This window comes from Talpa occidentalis, unplaced genomic scaffold (assembly GCF_014898055.3).
Source record: "Talpa occidentalis isolate TD23 unplaced genomic scaffold, MPIMG_talOcc4v2.1 talOcc4.13, whole genome shotgun sequence".
Taxonomy (NCBI): Eukaryota; Metazoa; Chordata; class Mammalia; order Eulipotyphla; family Talpidae; genus Talpa; species Talpa occidentalis.
Genome location: NW_023601322.1, coordinates 78984586 through 79008650, shown reverse-complemented (window position 1 = coordinate 79008650; position 24065 = coordinate 78984586). Strand labels below are relative to the sequence as shown.

Here is a 24065-nt window from a genome sequence, read left to right as displayed (position 1 = left end):
GTCCACTCTCACCACTGCTTTTCAATATAATACTGGAAGTCCTAGCCAGGGCAATAAGACAAGAGAAAGACATCCAAGGAATCCAAATAGGAAAAGAAGAAGTCAAACTATCACTATTTGCAGACGATATGATATTATACATAGAGAACCCCAAAAACTCCACAGAAAAGCTAATTCAACTCATCAATCAGTTCAGTAAAGTGGCAGGATACAAAATCAACACGCAAAAGTCAGTAGCCTTCCTATACACAAACAATAAATCTGAAGAAGAAGAAATCAAAAAAACCATCCCTTTTGTTATTGAAACAAAAAAAATCAAATATTTGGGAATAAATCTAACAAAAGAGATAAAGGACCTATACAAAGAAAACTATAAAACACTGTTAAAAGAAATAGAAGAAGACACAAAGAAATGGAGAGACATCCCCTGCTCGTGGATTGGAAGAATAAACATTATTAAAATGGCCATCCTTCCAAAAGCAATATACAGATTCAATGCTATTCCAATCAAAATTTCAATGTCATTCTTCAAAGAAATAGAACAATTATTGATGAAATTCTTATGGAATCACAAAAAACCCCGAATAGCCAAAGCTCTCCTGAAAAAAAAAGAAGGGAATGGAGGCATTACACTCCCAGACTTCAAGCTATACTACAAAGCCATAATCATCAAAACTGCTTGGTATTGGAACAAGAACAGACATACAGACCAATGGAATAGAATAGAAAATCCAGAATAAATCCACAGATTTATGGTCAACTAATCTTTGACAAAGGAGCAAAGACTATGCATTGGAGCAAAGAAAGTTTGTTCAATAAATGGTGCTGGGAAAACTGGGTCGCTACATGCAAAAGAATGAAGCTTGACCACTACCTCACACCATACACAAAAATCAACTCAAAATGGATTAAAGAACTAGACATAAGACCTGAAACCATAAAATATATAGAAGGAAATATAGGCGAAACACTACGTGATCTGCACATCAAAGACATCTTTACAGACACATCACCCAAAGCAGTGATAGTGAAGGCAAAGATAAACAGCTGGGACTACATCAAATTAAAGAGCTTCTGCACAGCAAAAGAGACAATAACAAAAACAAAGAGAAACCCCACCAACTGGGAGAACATTTTTGCACCCAACACTAATGATAAAGGACTGATCACAAAAATCTGCAAAGAGCTGATGAGACTCAGCAACAACAAAGAAAATAATCCAGTCAAAAAATGGCAGAAGAGCTAAAAAGAAACTTCTCTGAAGAGGAAATGCAAATGGCCAACAGGCATATGAAAAAATGTTCAACATCACTTGCCATCAGGGAAATGCAAATCAAAACTACCATGAGATACCATCTTACACCAGTGAGAATGGCACATATTAAAAAAACTAGCAACAACAAATGCTGGCGAGGGTGTGGAGAAAAAGGAACTCTTCTGCACTGTTGGTGGGAGTGCAAACTGGTCCAACCACTGTGGAGAGCTGTGTGGAGATTTCTGGACCTACTAAACATAGAGCTTCCATATGATCCAGCAATTCCACTCCTAGGTATTTACCCAAAGGACACAGAAACATCAATTCCAAAGAGCACCTGCACCCCTATGTTTATAGCAGCACTGTTTACAATAGCTAAGCTTTGGAAACAACCCAAATGCCCAAAAATAGATGACTGGATCAAGAAGATGTGGTCCATATATACCATGGAATATTACTCAGCATTCAAAAAAGATAAACACATGCAATTTGCAGCAACATGGATGGCACTGGAAGGGATCATGCTCAGCGAAATAAGCCAAAAAGAAAAAGAAAAATACCGGATGGTCTCACTCATAGCAGGAATCTAGAAAACTTAAATAAGGGACCAGGAAAATGAATATAAGAAAGTGAAAATCAAAATCAACAAAAAACTATGAACCAGAGACACTTTTAGGGGGGCGGGGGCGGGAGGGGAGGGATTGGGGTCAGAATGGGGGGGCTGCAATTGTATGGGGAATATAACAATAAAATTTATAAAAAAAAAAAATAAAAATAAAATAAAAAAAAAAAAAAAAAAAAAAATGAGTATCTCCTGCCTTTAGAGAAAAGGTTCTTAACCCTCTTTAGTCTTGGATCCTCTCCCCAGAAAACCAATGTACCATTTCAGGGGTTCACATATTTCATTTTAAGATCCCCTCCTCGAAAGTGAAACTGTATATAAAAATAACAGAGACAACCTTGGACAGTAACTCTGAATACAGAACCCTAAGTTTTCTCAAGCATGTTGGGCCAAAAAACATTATTTTTCAGTTTCTTGGTCAAACTTTTCTAAAATCTACTACTGCTTTTCTTCTGCTACTTCTTATGGACTGAATTGTGTTCCCTCCTAAAATTATATTGGAGCTCTGACCTCCAATGTCTGAGAACGTGACTGAATTTGGATGGATGCATGGTAATTATGGTTAAATGAAGTCATGGGGGCGAGGTACTAAGTCAATAGGACTGATGTGCTACAAGAAGAGGAAGAGAAACCAGGAATGTGCGTGTCCAGAGAAAAGACCACGGGAAGACTCAGAAAGAGGAAGAGAAAATCCAAACCTGCAGGAAAATCCAAACCTGCCAACATCATGATCTCAGGCTTCCAGGCTCCAGAAATGTCTTGTTGAAGCCCCCAGTCTATGGTATTTTGCTATGCAGCCCTAACAGAGTAATACACTGCCCACCACGGTGAAAAAGAATTCTCTACATACCAAAAGCACCTCCAATTTCAGCCCCACTTGTTGGAATGTTGACATTTACAATGCCACAGTCTGATCCTTTAGGTCTGTATGTGAAAAAGGAATGCAATGGTGAGAGCAACACATAGGAAATTTAAAAAAAATAAAATAAAATAAAAAGTCAACACAAAGCCTTTTAAGACATTCAATGCGGAAAAAAGATTTTCAGCTATGATGATTTCATTTTCTTTTTGTAAAGTCCATTCACCACACAAATCAGACGTAGGTAAGTTTTCAAAATAAACAGTTATACCCAAGCCAGCGGAAGATTCTTCCCAAATCCTTTGTAAAGATACTACTTGAAAGTCCCTGCTTGACTTCATTATTCCAGGCAAAGACCTCTTCCTCATTCTAAAAGGAGAGAGTAAGAAGCTGTTAGATGGTCCAGTTTTCAGGTCAAAGTTTACTGAAGTTAATTAAATTCAATTCGTGTACTGGTATAACTTTAGCACACAAAGGAATCAAAAGAATCAACATCTTCCTAATTCTGTTCTTTTATGTAATGCTTTGTGGGGCTTTCCCCTCTAACTGTACGTTGAGAAACAAAGGTTAGCACATTCTTCCATTCAAGCTACTACATGTAATAGCTGATATTTATTGAACTCTTATGTACAAGACATAGATCTAACCACTTATTTAATGGCACGAGTTTTATATTATCCCCAGTTTACAGATTAGACAACAGACTCCCAGAGACTAAATAATTTGCTCCAGAGTTCATAGTCTCACATATAGACACACCTACTGCAAAAAATGAAATTATACTATTGAGTCAACATGTGTGAAACAAAGACAATTTGAAGCAAGATTTAAAAAAAAAATCATACAATTAATTGCTAAGAAGTGCAATTCTCAGTTTTCTTTAAATATGAATCACGGTACATTCAAAACTTACTTTACTTTCTAAACATTTGCTGGTAAGGTTAGAACCTGTCTCATGCTAGGGAAGGAGAACCAGAACTCCCTGAGTTATCTTTATCCTCTGACACAGGCTGATACTATAGATTTTTAAATTAGCCCATATATTCTCATTCTGCCTGCTGATAGCACTCAGGTATCAAGCTATCTGCTTCCCTTTGTGCAGAAGCTCAGAAATAGGACATGAGGGTTACACTGCCCCTTAATTCCAGAATGGGTCCTCTGTTCATTGTAGTTTCCCTGGCAGCTAGCTTGACATGCTCTATGGTGTAAAGTGTTCCTCTCATCCTATTTATCCTTAGCCTTCAATTTTCTGCTGATCAGAGTGACTTTCTAAAACCTCCCCAAAGGCTAATCAAGTGAAATTTAATATATTTTTCATTTTCTCTTAATCTTTTCATTTATTATGTCAATAAACTAGAGAAAGAAGATCAGAATCCATTATTACCTTGAATTTAAAGACATAGAGAATCGGAGCAAAAGTCTCTGTGTGTGCAATGGACGCATTGTGAGGAAGACCTGTCACAATTGTTGGTTCTACATAATTTCCAGGGCGATTCATAGCCTACAGTAGAAAAATCAAAATATAGTAGAAGGAAAGAAAGAAAATGAAAGCATTTTGGTTTCTATTACTCAGTCAGGGTCAGATGATATAATCGTTCCGTACACTTATAAAAAATAAACATTTATAAATGAATTAATTCATCTCCAAAGTAACTTCACATCATGAATGAAAATATTCTCTGCCTCCTATTGATTCTAATTTAAAACAGAAAAACCAATAAAAAGAAGAATCAAGGAGAAAAAGCAGTGCTTTCTGTCACCATCAAGTTAAACTGAAAACACGCTGTTATTCATGGCTATTTTTAAATTCACACAACTTTAAAACAGGTAGTTATACCCCCGTGCTATAGACTACGTTGTGTTTATAAAGCACTCGTGTTGAAGCCTTGAATCCGAAGGGTGTGATTGAATTTAAAGGCTTTGGGCCTTTAAGGAGGTAATTAAAGCTAAATGCTCATAGGAATAGGGCCCTCATCTGCCAAACGAGGAGCAGGTAAAGATCTGAACAGACAATGGGCACCTTCTCTCTCCCCAAACACCAGGAGAAAAGGCCACATAAAGACATAGCAATAGGTGGCATCTACAATGCCAGGAAGAGGCCTCCCCAGAAACCCGCCCTGTGAGCACCTTCATCTTGGACTTCCAATTGCCAGGAGTGAGAAAATTAATTTTCTGTGATATTGTGTTATGGCAAGTGGAACAGACTAATGTATACTGTACAAAAATCAAATTACTAGTTCATCTCCACTTAACATTCACTTCTTTCTGGAAAACGTTCTGATGTGCACAGAAAGTTGCTTTGGACATCAGGCCCACTCCCCAGGGTGCTTGTATGATTCTACTCTCAACCCCCAAGCTGTCTGTTTACCAAGAGTCCACCATGTTCACTCTTAATCTTGCGCAAAGCAGCTGTGTTTATCATAGTGGCATACTACTGCATTATATAACCTAATAAATATTACACAGCAAAAAAAGCTATTCATATAAACATTAAGTTAAATGCTCTAGAAAAAACTCATTGGTGCATACATGACAAAAAAATACACAAATATCCATACACATCTCTTAAATTAAAAGTGGGTATGGAAATGACATTAATACTCAGAAGGGTTCTGTTCTTTGATTGCTTTACTAGGGCCCCAGTTCTCAGTGAATTTTAAAGAAACTGAAACTAAATTATAGAAAAAGCTATAAAATTACGGATATAGCTTATGCAAGGATACCAATGAATTCCTACATCCATGAAGAAATGACTTGGCCCTACATCTAAAGAATCTAAAGAATTTTCTGATTCCCCATCTTTATTTACCTTTTAAAATAGCCTTTAAATATGTATCTTAATAGCCCTGACTACAAAGTCTTCCACTACACAATGGGAAGGTCTCTCTTCGATACTAATTCCTAAGGACTCAATTCAAAGGCACTCAGGGCTGAGCTTCTTGGGTGTCCCTCCAAAAATATTCCATGCATTTTATACTAAATTTTCAAAATATGTATTTCCCCTTGATCACAGGGATGGGGGAGGGGAAGAAAAATGGCAATTGAAGACCCTTCACCAATTTGCCTAGAGCCCTGCTTGTGCCTAAGAGAAGCAGAAGGCCTGTCAATGCTGAGCTCAGCATTTTCATTACCTTGCCACCGAAAACCACTGTGCCACCTTCTGTCTTTGCTGCTTCCACTGCTCCAAGAAACATGTTCACTGCTTGTTTGGTGTGGAGTGGCCCATAGAGAACATTAGCTGGAGAGAAAAAGGAATGCTCTTCATTTTGCCCCAAATGGCCTTATTTTATTATTATAACAACTTCCCAAGGAATTGACCAATCCATTTGACATCCTCAGTTAGAGGATTAGCAATCTTTTTCTGTTAGGGGCAAGAGAGCAAACACTTGGCTTTGTATTCCTTTGCATTACTTATTTGGTCTCTGCTATTGCAATGTGAAAAAAGCCACAACAATATGTCAGTGAATGAGTATGGTCATGTCTCCACAAAATTTCTTTTCAGAAACAGGTGGCAGGCCAATCTGTTTGTGACTGGTTTAGAGGAATGGCTATCAATTCATTGCAAGCAATACATTAAAAACATAGGATGCATTTATTCAGTACAAGGCAATCATTCTCTAAGAACTTCACAGACTCAGCAGCTGTGTGCAATTCAACTGCTGTTGACCTTTGCATGGCTGTGGGAAACCAGAACATTAAAGGTGACCCAGGGGACAGAGAAGGAGGATGATTTAGAGAAGTCTCCGTCAGGAAAGCTGGTGGTGGGAAGAGGTGGGTGAAGAGCATTTACAGCAGAGATTAGCAGGATGGAGCCTGGAATACCTGCAACATTGAAAGAATGTGGGAGGCAGCTGGAGCTCAGGGAGCTAGAGGGCCCAGGTAACAGAAAGCCAGAGGGTGGCAGAGGAGGAATCAGAGGTCAGATGATGAAAAGACTGTGAGCCTGCTAGTAAACAGGAACTCAGGAAGAATCTAGGATTTAATCTAAAAGCAACAAGAAGTTACTGGAATGTTTTAAGCAGGAGATTGAATCATCAAATAACATTTTTTTGGAAATCAACTCTGGTTACTGTGGAAGGTAGAAGTAGAAGCAGGGAGCAAGTTAGGTGACTCTGTGATCTCCCATGAGAAAGGATATGGTGGTTTAGACACAGGTAATAGCAGTGAGAAGTGAAAACCTCATCAGTCACCTCATTTGAACACCATATCCCAGGCTCATCCGTTAGCTCACATCAAGCATTCTGGGTCCTAACTTCAGACATGTCTCATCAGATGCCCCATTACCTATTTCCTGTGCACTCAGGTCCATCAAGAATGGGGGAAAAAAAAACAGAAACAAGGGCCTCCCTGGTGGTGCAAAAGGTTAAGTCTAAGCACTATCAAGCTATCACCAGCCACTGCAGCATGAGTTTGATCCCCGGCCAGGGAGCTAACCCACATGGCACAGCAGACCTCTCCTGTCTCACCCTCTGTTCCCCTCAGCAGTGTATTTCAGTAGATCTGCCTGTTCTGCTCCCCATTCTGTCTCTGGTGAATCCTCTCACCCCCGGCTCATCCACCCCACCCTGTACCTCTGGCCTATACCCCAGCTATTGTATGCATAAATAAATACAAATAAATCTCAAAAAAAAAAAAAATCCAGAAACAAGACACAACAAAGAGTAGAAACACTTGAAACATCAGTTACCAAAAAGGGAACACCTCTGAAAATACGAGATACTCACGGTCCCACGGGTCCCCGATACGGATCTGACCATAGGCCTTCTTAAGTCTATTTACAACATCATCATGGATGCTTTCATGTAAAAACTAAGTGAAAAAGGAATATAGTAAATGTACTATTTCCCTGAAGGATAATAATTAATATTTAAGTTTCTGAAATATTGTGATCTCTGAAAACATAAGCAAATAGAACCATGAGTTTTTTAAAATGACATAATTTCTAATTTTAATATTAACTATAGGAAGATAACCCTTTATTCAAGCCAGATGCTAAAATAAAAATCAAAAGCCTCATCTTTTATCAAATTCCTAAGGAACTGTTCGGCCAAGCTTCACAAATCAATCGTGCCTTCTTCTGCTCTAGAGCATTTGATGTGTTAATTAGCAGAGAAATGCAAAAGCCCAGTCCCACACTATAATTGTATGTATGCATCACAGACCACTATGGTTTGATCAGCAGAGCCCTGCTATTTAACCATATGCACTTAGCCTCAGGCTGAGTAGGTCTCCAGAGTGAGGCCTTAATCAGGTGAGGATGGCCCTTGGACTCCCTCTGGCCAGATGTGAGCTCCATGCTATGTTCCCAGTGGTTGGGGTGATTGTGTCAAATCATCCATTCTCTAGATTGATCTCCATCTGGCAAATGCAGTGACATTAACAGAACTAGTGCCACAGTAAATATACCTGGTCAGAATGGTTTTTTTTTTTCCCTATGTATCAAAAACTACCATTATGGACAATGACTTGGGCAATAACAAATAGTATCTGACATATTCAGCACTATATGTAAACCATAACCATTTACATTTGCTCCAAGACACAAAGGAAAAAAACTTGAATAAAAAATACCTTTATGAAATTTCGTATTTTACTATTTAAGGTTATAATCTTTTAGTGTACCCATTTCCTTCTTAGGATTAATATAATAAGTGTTGGATGAACAAACTTAATAAATTGTAAATACTTGATGAACATCATCTTAGTTTTTTTAAGAACTTCAAATGGATAATGTAAAAACAAAGAGTTTGGTGTTTATTTATTGTAAAAATAAAGGGAAAAGTAAATATGAAAAATTATGGGGAAAAACTTAATCTGCATATCTCCTCTATCTTATTCTAATTTAGACTGCACCAACCTTATAAAAAAATTTTTTTTAAAATTTGTTCATATTGTCTGTGGGTGAGAGTAAAAACCCAAAACCAATTTCTCTATGATGCAATTATAAGCTTTTTTTTTTAATTACAGGAAGAAAATTCAACAACAATAAAGAAATGGAAACATAGACAAACTTTTACCTACCCAAAACTTGTTTGTTGTACACACAGTTTGAAAATCAAGGCTGTACCCCACTCAAGACTGAACAACAATCTAACCATAGAGATTAAATTCCCCGAAACCACATCCTGAAGCTAAACCACATGTGTGATGGCAAACTACATAGAGAAGACACATGTATTAAGTCATTTGTTTTTCAATAAACCATGTCACATCAAGTCAAATCTAGGACCCCAAACTAAAATCTTTAATGTTTTACTACTTAGATGTTTTTTTTAAAAAGTCAAGGCTGTCATTTAGCTAATGAATTTCAAAATTTTTGCTTGTTTTATTCCCTAAATGACAATGAACTTTATCCATATTGCTCTAGGTATAGAATTGAAAACACGTCTCATCTCCAATCAACTATGTGGGAAATCACTTTTAACTGGGTGTGGGGAGTAAGGAAGAGTCCGTGGTTGGTTAGCAACATTTGCCATGAGCAGAGGTGAGGGTAGTAGGGCCACATGTTGACCAACCAAGTAAAGTAAATACATTTTTGTAGCAGTACTTCTTTGATGCCTCCCTAACAGTACAATGTAATAAAAAGGGGAGCCCACACAGCACACTCACCAGTCGCCTCGCCGTGGTACACCTCTGGCCAGCTGTCCCCACAGCAGCAAAAAGAGTGGATGGAACAACTAAGCTGAGGTCTGCATCCTCAAAAGCTGAGGGAAACACAAACACACTCCCATCAGTGTGTGAAGAGAACAGCAAGGCACTTTGCTATCTGGTATAAAATTGCCATAAGAGAACTTCAGAGCCATCCCTGAGAACATTCTCAGACTAGCGCAATAGCTGAAAAGGTAGTTCGTGCAACCAAGCAGACCAGGGATTTTTTTCTATCTCCACTACTTTTTTTTTCTTAAAGATTTATTCATTCATGCATATAAGAACCGGGGTACAGACCAGATGTGTGGGAAGGTGAGAGGATTCACCAGAGACAGAGCGGGAACCAGAACAGGCAGACTGACCAAAATACACTTCTGAGGGGAGCAGCGGGTGAGACAGGAGAGATCTGCTGCGCTATATGGGTATCTCCACGGCCAGAAGGGATCGAACTCACACTGCAGAGGCTGCACTCAGCTTCACAGTGCTGCGCTCAACCGCCTGCGCCACCAGGGAGGCCTCTCCACTACTTTTTAACTGTGATGTTTTTACCTTTGTAAGTCTCAGTTTCCTCATCTATAAAGTGGGTAATGTCTGGGATACTAATGGGTGATAATAAGGAAGTGAGGAAAGAAGCTGTGCTCTGGGGTCCGTGGCCATGTTCTGGGTTCTGGGCGGTTCTGGGCCTCCCTGGTGGCACAGGGGTTCAAGTTTCAGCACTATCAAGCTATCACCAGCCACGACAGCACAATCTCTGGCCAGGGAGCTAACCCACATGAAGCAGTAGACCTCTCCTGTCTCTCATGCTTCCTCCCCTCAGCAGTGTATTTAAGTAAATCTGCCTGCTCCATTCCCCACTCTGTCTCTGGTGAATCCTCTCAATCGCCACACCTCTGGCCTATACCCCAGTTCTTGTATGCACAAAAATAAATCTTTAAAAAATAAAAAAGCAGGTTCTGTCACCTGCTATGCTGTCACTTCAGGTATATAATTGGTTTAAGCCTCAGAGTATAACCCTCAAGTGAGATTAATAATGGTAGCTGCCTCATGGGATTACTGTGAGAATTAAATAAAAAAATGCGTATTCGCTGGGCAAAGTACCTGGCAAATAACTAGTACCTACTAGTACCTACTAAATGTTAACCTATACAAATGACCCTTGAACAACTCAGAAGTCAGGGGTGCTGACCTCCGTGCCGTCTAAAGTCCCAGCATAACCTTTGACCTCCCCCCAAATTACTAATAGTTTGCTGTTGAAATAGCATAGTCAATAACATGTTCTACCTGTTATGTTTTATATACTACATTCTTACAATAAGGTAAGCCAGAGAACAGAAATGTTAACATCACAAGGAAGAGAAAATACATTACTATACTGTACTTATCATTACCTTAAGTTTATGTCATCTGTTCATGAGAAAATCTATAAACACAGGGACCCATTCAGCTCAAAACCATGTTGCTAAATGGTCAACTGTAAATGAACTTTCTCTTTAACTAAATTAGAAATTCATCTAGAACAAATCCTTCACCACATACCTATTCAACTTCTGGGGTACACCACAAACATGGAGGCATTTAAATGCGATTTATGGCAACTCACAAATAGCAATTTTTGGTTTTTAATAACAAAAGTCATGCTTCTATTATGTTACAACCTGCTTTTGTCCCTCTAGAGTTACATTGATTGGTAGACTATTTCTTTTTTCAGCAAATAATTGAAAAAGAAAATTAAGTAATCTCCAAACCAACAGGTAAGTGACAATAAAATGCCTTAAGGAAGTGTTCTTTCCCAATACAAAAGCACTCAATATTTCACAGAAGACAACCCAGTATTTTTGAAATCTAAAGGCATCAGCAAGTCACATAGGCATTATCTAGTTTAGAGACACACATAACCAGTTTTCAAAAAATAGAAGAAAAACTAGAAACAACACCACAGTAGGACATTTCATAGTCAGATTCTAAGTCTCACTAACATGTTTGAAACATGAACATCTTTCCTTCCCCGTGTTTTGTCCTAAAAGCAAAATTCCCAGAGCCTCCTCTGGTGGCGCAGTGGTTGAGTGCTGGGCTGCAAAGCTGCCCACAGCCTCTGCAGCGCCAGTTCAATCCCTGGCCACTGGCAAGGGTCCCACATGGCGTGACAGACCTCTCCTGCCGTGCCCGCCGCTCCCCTCAGCAGTGTATTTCGTCAGTCTGCCTGTTCTGTTCCCCGCTCTGGTGAATTCTCTCACCCTCCCACACTTCTGACTGTACCCAGTGCTTGTATAAATAAATAAATAAATCTTTAAAAAAAAAAAAAAAGCAAAATTCCCATTAAGAGAATTAGATCTTAGACACACATACAACATAGCAGGGATGCTTTCCTAAACAAGTTCTCTGTATTCAGGATGGCTCCTAGAGATTTTGAACAGAAAACAAAGGGCACTTACCAATAATAGCATTGTTTCCTCCGAGTTCTAACAAACTTCTCCCTGAAAAATATATAAACACAAATTAACAGCTATTTCAGGATTTGGTGCATATAGCTAGAAAGCCTTAAATCATAGACTATCCCAATTATATTCTTATTTTCTGATTGAAAATACAGTATGAGTAATATGCCAATGCCATATTTCCCACTTTTAATAACTGGACCAGGGTTATATGACAAAACATCCTTTAGTGGAAAGGGACATAATGTCTTCAACTTTCTCCTGATAGTTCAAAAACACACAACTGTGATACATGCAAATGTGTATGTATGTGTGGTGCTGGAGAAAGAAAAAAATTGACAAAGCAAATAGGAAAAGATAAAAGCAATTGGTGAATCTGGTTACAACTTCGAAGTTTATATAAAATGGTATAGCCACTGTGGGAAAACTGGATGACAATTTGTCAAGTATAATTAAACATGGAATTATCATATAACCTAATGATTCCACTTCTAGGTACACAATCAAAAGTATAAGGAGGGAATTGAACAGATACTTATATACTCACGTTAAGAGTAGCATTATTCACAGGTGAATGGATGAATGAAATGCAGTATATACTACAAAGCAATGCTATTCATCCTTGAAAAGGAAGGAGACTCTGATATGCTAGAACATGGACAAACTTTTTGTGGTGGTTTTTTTTATTTTTAATTTTTTTAATTTACTTTTTTTAATTTTAATTTTTTTTAACAATATTTGCTTCCCCCCACCCCCTCAGGTTGAGTCCCCATAAAATTTCCTTCCCCAAGGCACCTGTGCACCATCACCACAGTCTCCTGTTCTCCCTCCCTCTCTCTGATCCCTCTCCTTCCTCCTCCCCTGCAGTATGTCTCTGATTTATAATTGTCTGTTTTGCTTTGTTGTGTTTTATACTGTTATTATTATTTTTTTTACTATGATGTCTTATTTGGTTCCCCTATATTCCTGTTATTGTTACAGGGCAGTCCCGATACAAAACAGGGTGCCTGACTGTGGGTCCTCACCAGAGCGCTTAAAGGGACTTATTTATACTCTATTGCAGGCACACACAAAAGGTTAATAAAAGGTTTATTTACAAGGGAAGGGCAAATGAAGAAATGTTCAACTCAGGGAGAAAAGTGGGAGACAAAGTTTTAAATGCGTCCTACCCGATCTGCCGATCTGGAATCCCAAATGGCACTCTGAGAGCTGGCCGCAAGCCAGGAGGCGAGAGAGCGAGCGAGTGACCAAGGCCCAAGTGTCTGGTTTTTATACCAAACCTGGCTGCTTAACTCCACCCTCAGGTCCCAGCCACCCTCCCTTTGGTGGTGACAGGATTTGTCTTTCCCAATGTCTTGATGGCTTTGGTCTGGAGTGGGGGTGGGGTCCACAAAGCCTGCATGGGATTAGCTCAGGACATCATTTCCCCCTAACATTATAAGTGAAACCATCCGACATTTTTCTTTTTCCTTCTGGCTTATTTCACTGAGCATAATTCCTTCTAGCTCCATCCACTTTGCTGTGAATGGCATGAGTTTATCTTTCTTAATTGCTGAGTAATATTCCATGGTGTATATGTACCACATCTTCTTGATCCAGTCATCAATTTTTGGGCATTTGGGTTGTTACCTGGTTTAACCTATTATAAATAGTGCTGCAATAAACATATGTGTACAGGTGTTCTTTTGAATCAATGCTTTTGTGTCCTTTGGGTAGATCCCCAGTAGTGGAACAGCCGGGTCGTATGGCAGCTCCATTTTTAGTAGACTGAGGAACCTCCAGACAGCTTTCCAGTTTGCACTCCCACCAGCAATGCAGGAGCTAGAACATGGACAAACTTTGAAGACATGCTAAGTGAAATAAACCAGTCAGGAAAAGACAGATATTGTGTGGGTCTAGTTACATGAAATTCCTAGACTACTCAAATTCAGACATAAATTAGAAAGGGGTTGCCAACAGCTAAGGGAAGGCAGAAATGGGGAGTTAGTTTCTAATGGATACAGTGTTTCAGCTGGAAAGACAAAAAAGCCCTGGAGATGGATGTTATTGATGGTTACACACAATAAAAGTGTACTTAATTCCACAGAACTTTACATTTAAAAGTTGTTAAAAACATGGATGGTGCTGGAAGGGATCATGCTCAGCGAAATAAGCCAGAAAGAAAAAGAAAAATACCGGATGGTCTCACTCATAGCAGGAATCTAGAAAACTTAAATAAGGGACCAGGAAAATGAATAACTATAAGAAAGTGAAAATCAAAATCAACAAAAAACTATGAACCAGAGACACTTTTTGGCGGGTGGGGGGCAGGAGGGGAGGGATTGGGGTCAGAATGGGGGGGTAGCAATTGTATGGGGAATATAAAAATAAAATTTATTATTTAAAAAAATAAAAAATAAAAAATAAAGTTGTTAAAATGGCAAATTTTGGTGTGTGCATATATAATCCCATTTAAAAATCTTTGTGCTCATTGTACAAAATTATTTTTTACTGTTAAAATCTTTTATAAAAAATATTTATTTTCTTATGTTGTTAATTTTTGGACAGTATTTTGACTTCTCCCCTCAGGTGTAGTTGCTACAATTCTCCCATCACCACAGTTTCTTGTGCTTTTCCCTCCCATTTTGATGCCTTTCCCATACACGCCCCTCCTGCCAGTTTGCAAGTTTGATGTGTTTCCTGATGCTTTGTTTGGTTTCTCTGTATTCCACATGTACGCAAAACCATCTCATATTTATCTTTATCCTTCTGACTTATTTCACTTAGCAAAATCCCTTTCAGTTCCAACCATGTTGCCATAAATGGCATGAGTTTGTCTTTTTTAATTGCTGAGTAACATTCCAGTGTGTATGTATACCACATCTTTTGAATCTACTCATCTTTTGGGGGACATTTAGGTCGTTTTCATATCTTGGCCATTGTAAATAGTGCTACAATAAATATTATTATTATTATTACTTTTAAAGATTTTATTTATTTATGCATACAAGAACTGGGGTACAGGCCAGAGGTGTGGGGGGGTGAGATGATTCACCAGAGTGGGGAACAGAAGAGGCAGAATGACTGAAATACATTCCTGAGGGGATCAGCCAGTGAGACAGGAGACATCTGCTGTGCCATGTGGGTAGCTCCCTGGCCAGCAGGGATCGAACTTGTGCTGCAATTGCTGTGGATTGCTTCATAGTGCTGTGCTCAACCCCTCGCGCCACCAGGGAGGACTTAATATTATTTTTTAAGCAAAAAGTATCAAGTAGGCAAAATGCTATGATCCACAGGTCACCATGAAATCTCTCCTAACTTAGAAGGACTCTACACATAACATTGGCTCTTTCTGTCTAGTTTTAAGTGCTTTGTGGAGGAAGAAAGGACCTATACTTTCCAACCTTTGCATTTCTCTCTGTGTTCCCTAACTACATTCCTAACCACAAACTCCCTCCAAGAGAAGCACCCATCACTCAAGCTCGGCAGATTTACTGCTATAACCATATACAATATAATAAACTACAATCCTACTAATGGTACTATATAGAGAACAAACTACTCTGTGAATAAGGGGAGAGGAGAAGGATGAGAAGTTGGAATCTGCTGGTGGAAAAGAATGATTAATGATCTTGAGCATCTTTTCACATGCTTATTTGACCTCTGTACACCTTTCTTGAAGAAATACCTATTCAAATCCTTTGCCCACTTTTTAAATGGATTGTCTACTATACTGTTGAATTTCAAGGATTGGTACATATTGTAGATCTAATTCCCTCATCAGATATAGGGTTTGTAAATATCTTCTGCCATTCTGTAGGTTATTCTTTTCACTTTTTTGATGGTATCCTTTAAAACACAAGTTTATACTTTTATAAAATTGTATTGTTATTGAGATGTTAGTTTACAACACTGTATATAATTTAAGGTTGTTTCTAAGCTTGGCTATTATAAATACAGCAATGAGCACAGCAGTGCTCATATTCTTTTGAATTAGTGTTTTTGTATTCTTCAAATACCTAGGAGTAGAAGTGCTGGATTATATGGTAGTCTATTTGTAATAGTCTGAGAAGTCTCCTAACTCTTCCACAGAAGCTGAAATAGTCAGCCCCTGTAAAAGTTTTTAATTTTGATAAAATGCACTTCATTTGTATTTTCTTCAGTTGCTTGTGCTTTAGGGGCCATTATCTAAGAAACAACTACCTAATGGAGTCACAATTTATTCCTGTTTTCTTCTTAGAGTTTTATAGTTAAAGCTCTTAAATTTGGGTCTTTTATATATTTTGAACTAGTTTTTGCATGTAGGATGACATAGGTCTCAGTTCATACATATATATGTGAATATTTAGTTGTCCCAGACCATTTGTTGAAATGATAATTCTTGACCCATTGAAATGTCTTGACATCCTTGTCAAAAAACTTTGTCAACTGACAGAAATGTAAGGGTTTATTTCTGGACTCTTAATTCTATTTTATTGATACCTTTATGCTGTTATCTATACTCCTGATTACTGTCATTTTATTAGAAAATATGAAACCTTTGACTTTGCTATTTTTCACAAAAAATTTGGCTATTCAAGGTTCTTTGCATTTCTGTGTAAGTTTTAGGATCAGCTCATAAATTTCTACCCAAAAAGCCTGCTGATATTTTGAAAGGGATTGCATTCAATTGTGGAATATTGATAATGACTTTAGGTTTTCCAAAAAGTGAAAGTGGGATATCTTTATATTTATGTAGGCATTTTTAAGTTTTTCTCAGTGATGAAAGATTTTACTGTGTGAAAGATTTACACTTATTTTGATAAATTAATTCCTAAGTATTTCATTCATTTTGATTCCCAAATAAATGGAACTGTTTTCTCAATTGATTTTTATGTATTGACTTTATATTCTACCTCTTTGCTGACCTCATGCATTAACTTTAAATACTTTTTGTAAACTTTTTTTTTAAAGCCAATTGCAAAATTGCTGGCAGATTAATTAGCCAAGAGTCACTTTATGCTGTGGTTAAAGTTTAGAACTCTCCAAACTCTTTTCCACAGAAGCTAGAAAACTCAGCCCTGTAAAAAGTTTTCTAATTTTGATAAAATGCAATTCATTTGTATTTTCTTAGGTTGCTCATGCTCTAGAGGCCATTATCTAAGAAAAGACTGCCTAATCCAAAATTATAATTTATTATTGTTTTTCTTCTAAGAGTTCCATAGTTAATAACTCTTTGACATAATAGTCAAAAATTGATAGTCACTATTGTCCTTGAAAATCTCTTTAACGAGTTGTAAAATAGAACAAACAAAGCTATGTCAACATAAACCTTCTTAATGATATATATTAATAATAATGAGAAAAGAAACAGATTCAAGTCTTCTATTCCACATTCACTCCAGTACTCAGAACCTGAGTTCTCTTCTGCTTATTTATCAAATAGGTTTAACAGACATTGAAAAATATATTTGCTATGATTCCACTATAGTCATTTAGGGGGAAAATGACATCCTTTTTCAAGTTAAGCTATTTTTACTTACTTTTCTATCTTCCTAACATTAATCCACTATTAACAATATCCTTTTCTTTCACTTGGATATTCAAATAAACAATAGCTGCTGTCCCAGAAAGTCAAGGCAGAAAAAAACCACTTTTTAGATTTTGCATTAACACCTCTGAGAGAATTAAAATCCTTACTAGAAAGCCAACACTTACCAGGGACTCCCTGGTGGTGCAAGGGGTTAAGACTCATCACCATCAACCTATCACCATCAACCAGCCACTGCAGCAAGATTTTGATGCCCAGCCAGGGAGCTGACCCACAGGTTGCAGCAGACCTCTCCTGTCTCGCTCTCCACTCCCCTCAGCAGTGTACTTCAGTGGATCCGCTTGCTCTGCTCCCCACTCTGTCTCTGATGAATTCTCTCACCAGCCCCACTCCAGCACCTCTGGCATACACCCCAGTTCTTGTATGCATAAATAAATAAATAAAAATAAATCTTTAAAGAAAGAAAAGAAAGCCAACACTTACCAAACCTCTCCTGCACCATAAGGGCCACCTCTTTTCCCACATGAGTGCTCCCAGTGAATGACAGCAGGTTCACCCGCTCATCTTTGGCCATTGTTTTGCTGCAGGGAAACAGACACCATCACCCAAGCAGAGAAATCCAGCAATGGCACCACCCAATGCTTCCCTGCCAGAAAACCTGACCCAAGTCCTTGTCAGAAAAGGCAAGATCAAAGCTACAGGAAGCCTATCCTAGGAGTACACGGGAAGGTCTTCAAAAATTGAAGTTGACTTTTCAGGAGAAGACCCATGCAGCAGAATAGGTTTTAAAGTTAACCTATTGTATGAACTGACATTGTTAAAGAAGAAAATCTTTCATATACTGAAGGGGATGAGTAGATAATAGGACCTTAGTATTTCCTTGATGAGTATCCCAGTTATTTTTGCACACTCCTAAAACTACTAATTCCTTTAAAAAATGACAACATCCTAAGTACTACTCGTAGAAACGTACTTATAAAAGACTGTGCTAGGATTTCCAGTTGCTTCTACAGAATGTAGATCAGACACTATTGATTTGAAGTCCTTTGTTCATAGGTCAGTATTTCAAAGTACTCGAAGAGGGCCAAACGGCACTGTCTAATGTTACAGCTGGAACAGTCTAATGAAATCACTCTTGTAGGCTTCTGTAGGTGCAGCCCAGCAAACATGAACACTGATGCTAAAGGTAGATATTGCTATTCTGCCTACCTGAGCTATTTCCAGACCAACATTGAAGGCCCAAAGTGCAAGAATACAGTGGGTCAAAGAATAGAATATTCAAGTTGTAATGACAAATGGATAATACTTTACTATGTACTCTCTCTGTGGGAGTTGTATTTTGTAATATTTCCTCATTTATATGAAAAAAGGAGTAACTTGATGCTTCTTCGTGAGACTGCCCAATAAGTAGAGTACTAGAAGAAAGTGTTGCAAGAAGATTAATATTTTAACCACACTAGTATGGGTTTTAAGGCTAGATTCCTCTGAAACCTCACCCTATCAAAGACTAAGCCACATCAAGCTCTCATTATGGTTCAGAGCAATGACAATCATTTCCAGTTTTAAGAAAGGCTGTACCATTATGCTACATCACACACAAGAACAAAGCCAGATGCTTTGTCCCAAATAGACAAATCTATAGAGACAGAAATCAGGCTAGTGATTCCCAGGGGGAAGGGAGGAATTAGAAGGGACTGCTTATGGGTACAGGTTCCCTTTTGGGAACAAGAAAATGTTTTAGATTAACATTTCCACAACATTGTGGACGTTCTAAAACCATTGAGTTGTACATTTTAAAATGAAACATTTTATGGTATGTAAATTATATGGTGACTTTCAATAAAAGAGTAGTAAAAAAGATAAAAGAGAGAGACTACATTCCTAGGGTTCCCTCTTTTGGTAAGCTGAAGAACCCAAACTCTAAGCTAGGTTTTCAGGAGGGAGCTAGATACCAGATTACTACCCCATAGCTTTGCTTTGTTAATAGGCACCTGGCAAATCAAGAGTCAGGGAACCATGTACTGTTCTCCATTAAGAAAGTCTGTCATTTTAAGATACAAACCCTTTACAAATAGTAGCTCTGGGCAATTAAAAAGAAAAAAATGGTATGCTTTAACAGAGACTACACATTAATAAAGTGAAAAACCAAGAAGGTCCACAATGATTCCAAAGAACCATTCTCATATCTGTATGAACTGATTTTAGTTATTCTAGTGAATATGATTCTAGTGAATCAACCAGGAGTCCTTCAACAGAAAGATACCCTCAACATATGAACGTACCCAATATCTGCCCCACCACAAGTCAAAGAACAGATCGCACCAGGCAGTCTGTTGTCCTCCAGAACCTTGGCAATTATCCTGGAAAGGAAAGAGCAATTATTAAGGGAGCAATTTAATACCTGAGGATTTGGGAGAAAACTTGTAATAAATTCCAATGACCTAAGGGTTAGTTCAAATGATCACTGTTTTCAAGTGTTTTCTGCCAAATTTTAGACATATCTGGTTGAAGATAATACTGATCACCGGTTTTCTGTGTTTTTTTTTTGTGATCTCCTACTATAAATCCACTAAAGATAAAGAGATAAATAAGAAGGGATTAAGCCTACAAAGATTAAGAAAATGAGGTGAGAAAAGGAGATTTCAACACATTTGTGCTAAGCAGAGCCAGTTGGAAGGGATAAAAGAGAAAATGGAAAGAGGTCCCTAAAACCCAGAGTGGACACTGAAGAGATGGGGCAGGATCTGCCTTCAGAAGACTAGAGAATGTGGGCCTCCCTGGTGGCACAAGGGGTTAAGACACAACCTATGAAGCTACCCGCAGCCACTGCAGCACAAGTTCGATCCCAGGCCAGGGAGCAACCCACATGGTGCAGCAGACCTCTCCTAACTCGACCTCTGCTCCCCTCAGCAGTGTATTTCAGTCAGTCTGCCTGTTCTGTTCCCCACTCTGTCTCTGATGAATCCTCTCACCCCCGACACCTCTGCCCTGTAACCCTGTTGTTCTTGTATGCATAAATAAATAAATCTTAAAAAAAAAAAAAAAAAGACGACTAGAAAATCTCAGGTCTAAGGTCATCTGGCTTCACACCAAACCTCTTAGGATCAATGTCCTCCTAAAGCATTACAAGAAAAGCTTTTTCTTAATCAGTCTCCTACAACCTGTGCTGATAGTAAAAATAAGAAATACAGTCCAGTAACTTTTTCTTCACTTTAAAGTTTATATATATTTTTAAAAAATCATCTGATTCCAGTGAGCGATGTCAGCACCTTGGCAGTGTGAGTCACTGCTCTTTCCTCCCTCCTTCAACTGACAACTAATTGGACACATCAGACAAAAGTGCCTCTGTAAAATACACAAGGATATCTGAGAGATCCATCCATCTGAGGATGGGCTGGACCTCGAAGAATACAGAGCCAAGGGAAGGAGGGGGCACCTGACAGCATCAACTGTGACCTCACCAGCAGAAAACAGAAAATCAAAGAGGTGAGTAAAGGTGTGCCCAGGAACAGGGACTGCAGTTGGAGTGTCTAGCTGCTCTTTGGCAACACTTCGATTTCCAAAGAGTGACTTCCCTGACGGGAGGGAGGTAATGAAAAGTGAAGAAAGATAAAGAGAACTGAAGGAATTCATTACTTGATGTCTGTTCCAGGGCTTGAGCAAGAGGTAAGCCCAATGGCCTCTGGGGCTCTCCACATGAGGTTCCCCCTCCCAGACCATGGACATGCTCAATGCTCCAAATGCACACACCTCCCCCTACCCTGTTGCAAAATCATTTTCTTTTTATAAAGTGAGTACTCCCAACTTTCGTGCTGTCAGTGATGTAAAGAAAACAAAACAAAATAAAACACTATGCTATAGCACCACCTTCTGGAAAAACAAAAAAGGGTTCTAATGGGGGCCTCCCTGTGGCGTCAGGGGTTAAGCACCGCACTATGAAGCAATCTGCAGCCTCTGCAGCAAGGCCAGACAGGGAGCAAGCCTCATGGCATGGCAAACCTCTCCTGTCTCACCCACTGCTCCCCTCGGCAGTGTATTTCAGTCAGTCTGCCTGTTCTGTTCCCCGCTCTGTCTCTGGTGAAGCCTCTCACCACCCCCGCATCTCTGGCCTGTGTCCCAGCTCTTGTATGCATAAATAAATAATCTTTTTTTTAAAAAAAGGGTTCTAATGACCAACCTGTTTAACTTTTAGAAATTCAAAATAAACAAAGCCTACTTAAATAAGGTACTCACTTCTTCAAATGTGACACACTTCATCAAACACTGAGAAACCATGGTAACATTGTATTACAAAAAGAAAATGACACCTCCTCTGCAACTGAACCCAAAGACAGAATATTGAAATCTAACTGATGAATTCAAAATAGCTGTTATGAAGAAATTCAACAAGCTACCAGGAAACTCAGAAAACTGTGTGTCACTTAATAACAGGGGTACACTCTAAGAAATGCATCCTTAGACAATTACATCACTTTGCAATCATAAAGTTTAATTATATAAACCTAGATGGCACAGTCCACTACACACATAGATTGTATGGGATGCTCTATCGGGACCACCATTTTGTATTCGGTCCATTGCTGACAAATATTGTTAAGAGCAATGTATGACTGTACACACTGGACTAGTATTCAGACTTGAAAAATGATAGCCTTCCCTTCACAACAACATAGACGGACCTTGAGCATTTTATGCTAAATGAGTTAAGTCAGACAAAGAAAGACAGTCACATTTATATGTGTTATCTAAAAAAGTCAAACCTCCAAAGAACAGTAAAGCCGTGGCTTATGAGAGGCTCGGGGGGAGGGTGGGATAAGACTGATGTTTAAGAGACAAACTTGCAATGAATAATAAATAAGTCATAGAGATCTAACACAGTTACAGTGAATATAAACAATAATATTATGCTATAAATATATGTGACAAATATCACAGCAGTGTCATATACTATATAAATGTAACAAAGTAACACTGTGCACTTTAAACATATACAATCATACATATATCAAATTTATTCAATAATTTTTTTTAATTGCCTGAGGAATCTCATAATTTTTTTTTAATTTTTATGACTATTGGTTTATGGATACATAAAGCATTATAGACATTTACATCATGGTCTGGCTTCTACCTTTATCATTTTAATGCATTTTCAATTCTTTTACTTCTATTTAATATTTAATTTGAACACCACTGCCTTATAGGATACTGTTTCCTCAATAGCGCCTCTTCCTTTCAAGGAAACACTAACATACTACTCTTTTTCAGCCTACTTTTCAATTTCTAAGTCAGTGCTCCTAAGTGATCTTCTGACATTAAGGACACTCTTTCCCAGATACTCCGCCACAAGCTCTTTGTCAACAATTCTTCCATCAGAGAATACAAACCATGCAACCAAGGGAACATCCAGGGTGCACCATCACTCAACACGGAAGGCACCCACTGCTATTCTTTACAAATTTCAGAATGAAAAATTAGTAAACTGGTTTTATGATCTAGTCAGAGTTGTCAAATTTTTAAATACGAATAAAACAATAATTTTTAAGCAAAATACATTTTAAAGAGAGTGTTAGAAGAATCAGTACCATCCTTTCTAACAGTCTATTAGAGAAAAGCAATAAAAGTATTAGCTAGGTGGAATCAAAACCACTAGTTGAATAGTTACAAAACATAGCCCCTAAATTGCAAGGATATTTCCTTTCTGCTGTAGATACTTTAATTGTGCAAATGACAAAATGTTTCTAAGAGTTCAAATTTCTGAAGAATTAAATGAAATAGTTCTGCAAACTGCAAGACAATATTAAATGTTAGCACAATCACAGAGAAAGAGGTTATCCAAATTCCATGCTTAGATAAGTGACACTTTCAATTGAACTTAAAAATCCAGTGTCTTTCAATCACACTTTCCAAGATTATTCCATAGCAAGCAAAAACAAAGCCACACATACTTACTTTGTGACAGCTACACTAATGAGAGAAGTTGTTGGAGCTCCTTTCCTTTAGAGATTAAAAAGAGAAAGAAGAGCAATTTAATTTGGTAGAAATCATAAATATATTTTATTATCAAGCAGAAGCAAAAGTCTTTGTGGAAAAAAGGTCTGCACAATTAGCCAACTGAGTCTAGTAACAAATAGATATCTATTCTTCAAGCTTGGTGTCTCTGGGACCTAATAGACTATATAACACTTTGATGAACATAAAAAAGGGCACCAAACAATTCTGAACCTGCTTGCTGCACTGATCTAGGAACTGTTACATTAACCTCTGCCAATTATGGATACCAGGTCAAAAAGAAATCTGTCCAAATGAAGTTTGATTGAAGGCCTAGAGAGACTGAGGAAACTATAAACAAGCAGACTTTCTAGAGTAAAAGACTGGCAAATCTGTGCTCCTTTGGCATCAGAGAACCACATTATTAATCCTCCCAGTTCTGCCCTGAATTTTGTCGACATTCTGAGTACATCCAGTGGAGGAAGCCATTAGGATGAGTACAACACTAATGGGAGACTTCTTCCACTGAATGTGAAAGCTGAAAACAAGCAAATATTTTGTCATGTATAAAATACATTTATTTCCAATTTAGTTCATCAGTGAGAACATTGGTCAAGTGCCTCCGAAATCACTGGGAATTCATTATCAAATTTTTATTGGGGGGAAAAAAGGCAAACTTTAAAAAGAAGATAATGAAGGCCTCCCCTGGTGGCGCAGCGGTTGAGTGCTGGGCTGCGAGGTTACCC

The 24065-nt window shown here is 38.2% G+C and overlaps 1 protein-coding gene across 2 annotated transcripts in view; it reads right to left on the bottom strand.

The window, feature by feature from the left end:
* The window catches only part of ALDH7A1 (aldehyde dehydrogenase 7 family member A1), an 84310-nt gene that overhangs the window by 7049 nt on the left and 53196 nt on the right, over positions 1–24065 (bottom strand). For both annotated transcript variants that reach the window (XM_037509432.2, XM_037509431.2), the window contains 10 exons: positions 23281–23325; positions 19611–19688; positions 17812–17909; positions 11817–11858; positions 9346–9440; positions 7461–7545; positions 5868–5974; positions 4121–4237; positions 3008–3105; positions 2728–2801 (listed from right to left, as the gene is read on the bottom strand). In XM_037509432.2, coding sequence (XP_037365329.1) covers positions 2728–2801; positions 3008–3105; positions 4121–4237; positions 5868–5974; positions 7461–7545; positions 9346–9440; positions 11817–11858; positions 17812–17909; positions 19611–19688; positions 23281–23325 — 839 coding nt within the window. The remainder of the gene's footprint in view (positions 1–2727; positions 2802–3007; positions 3106–4120; positions 4238–5867; positions 5975–7460; positions 7546–9345; positions 9441–11816; positions 11859–17811; positions 17910–19610; positions 19689–23280; positions 23326–24065) is intronic.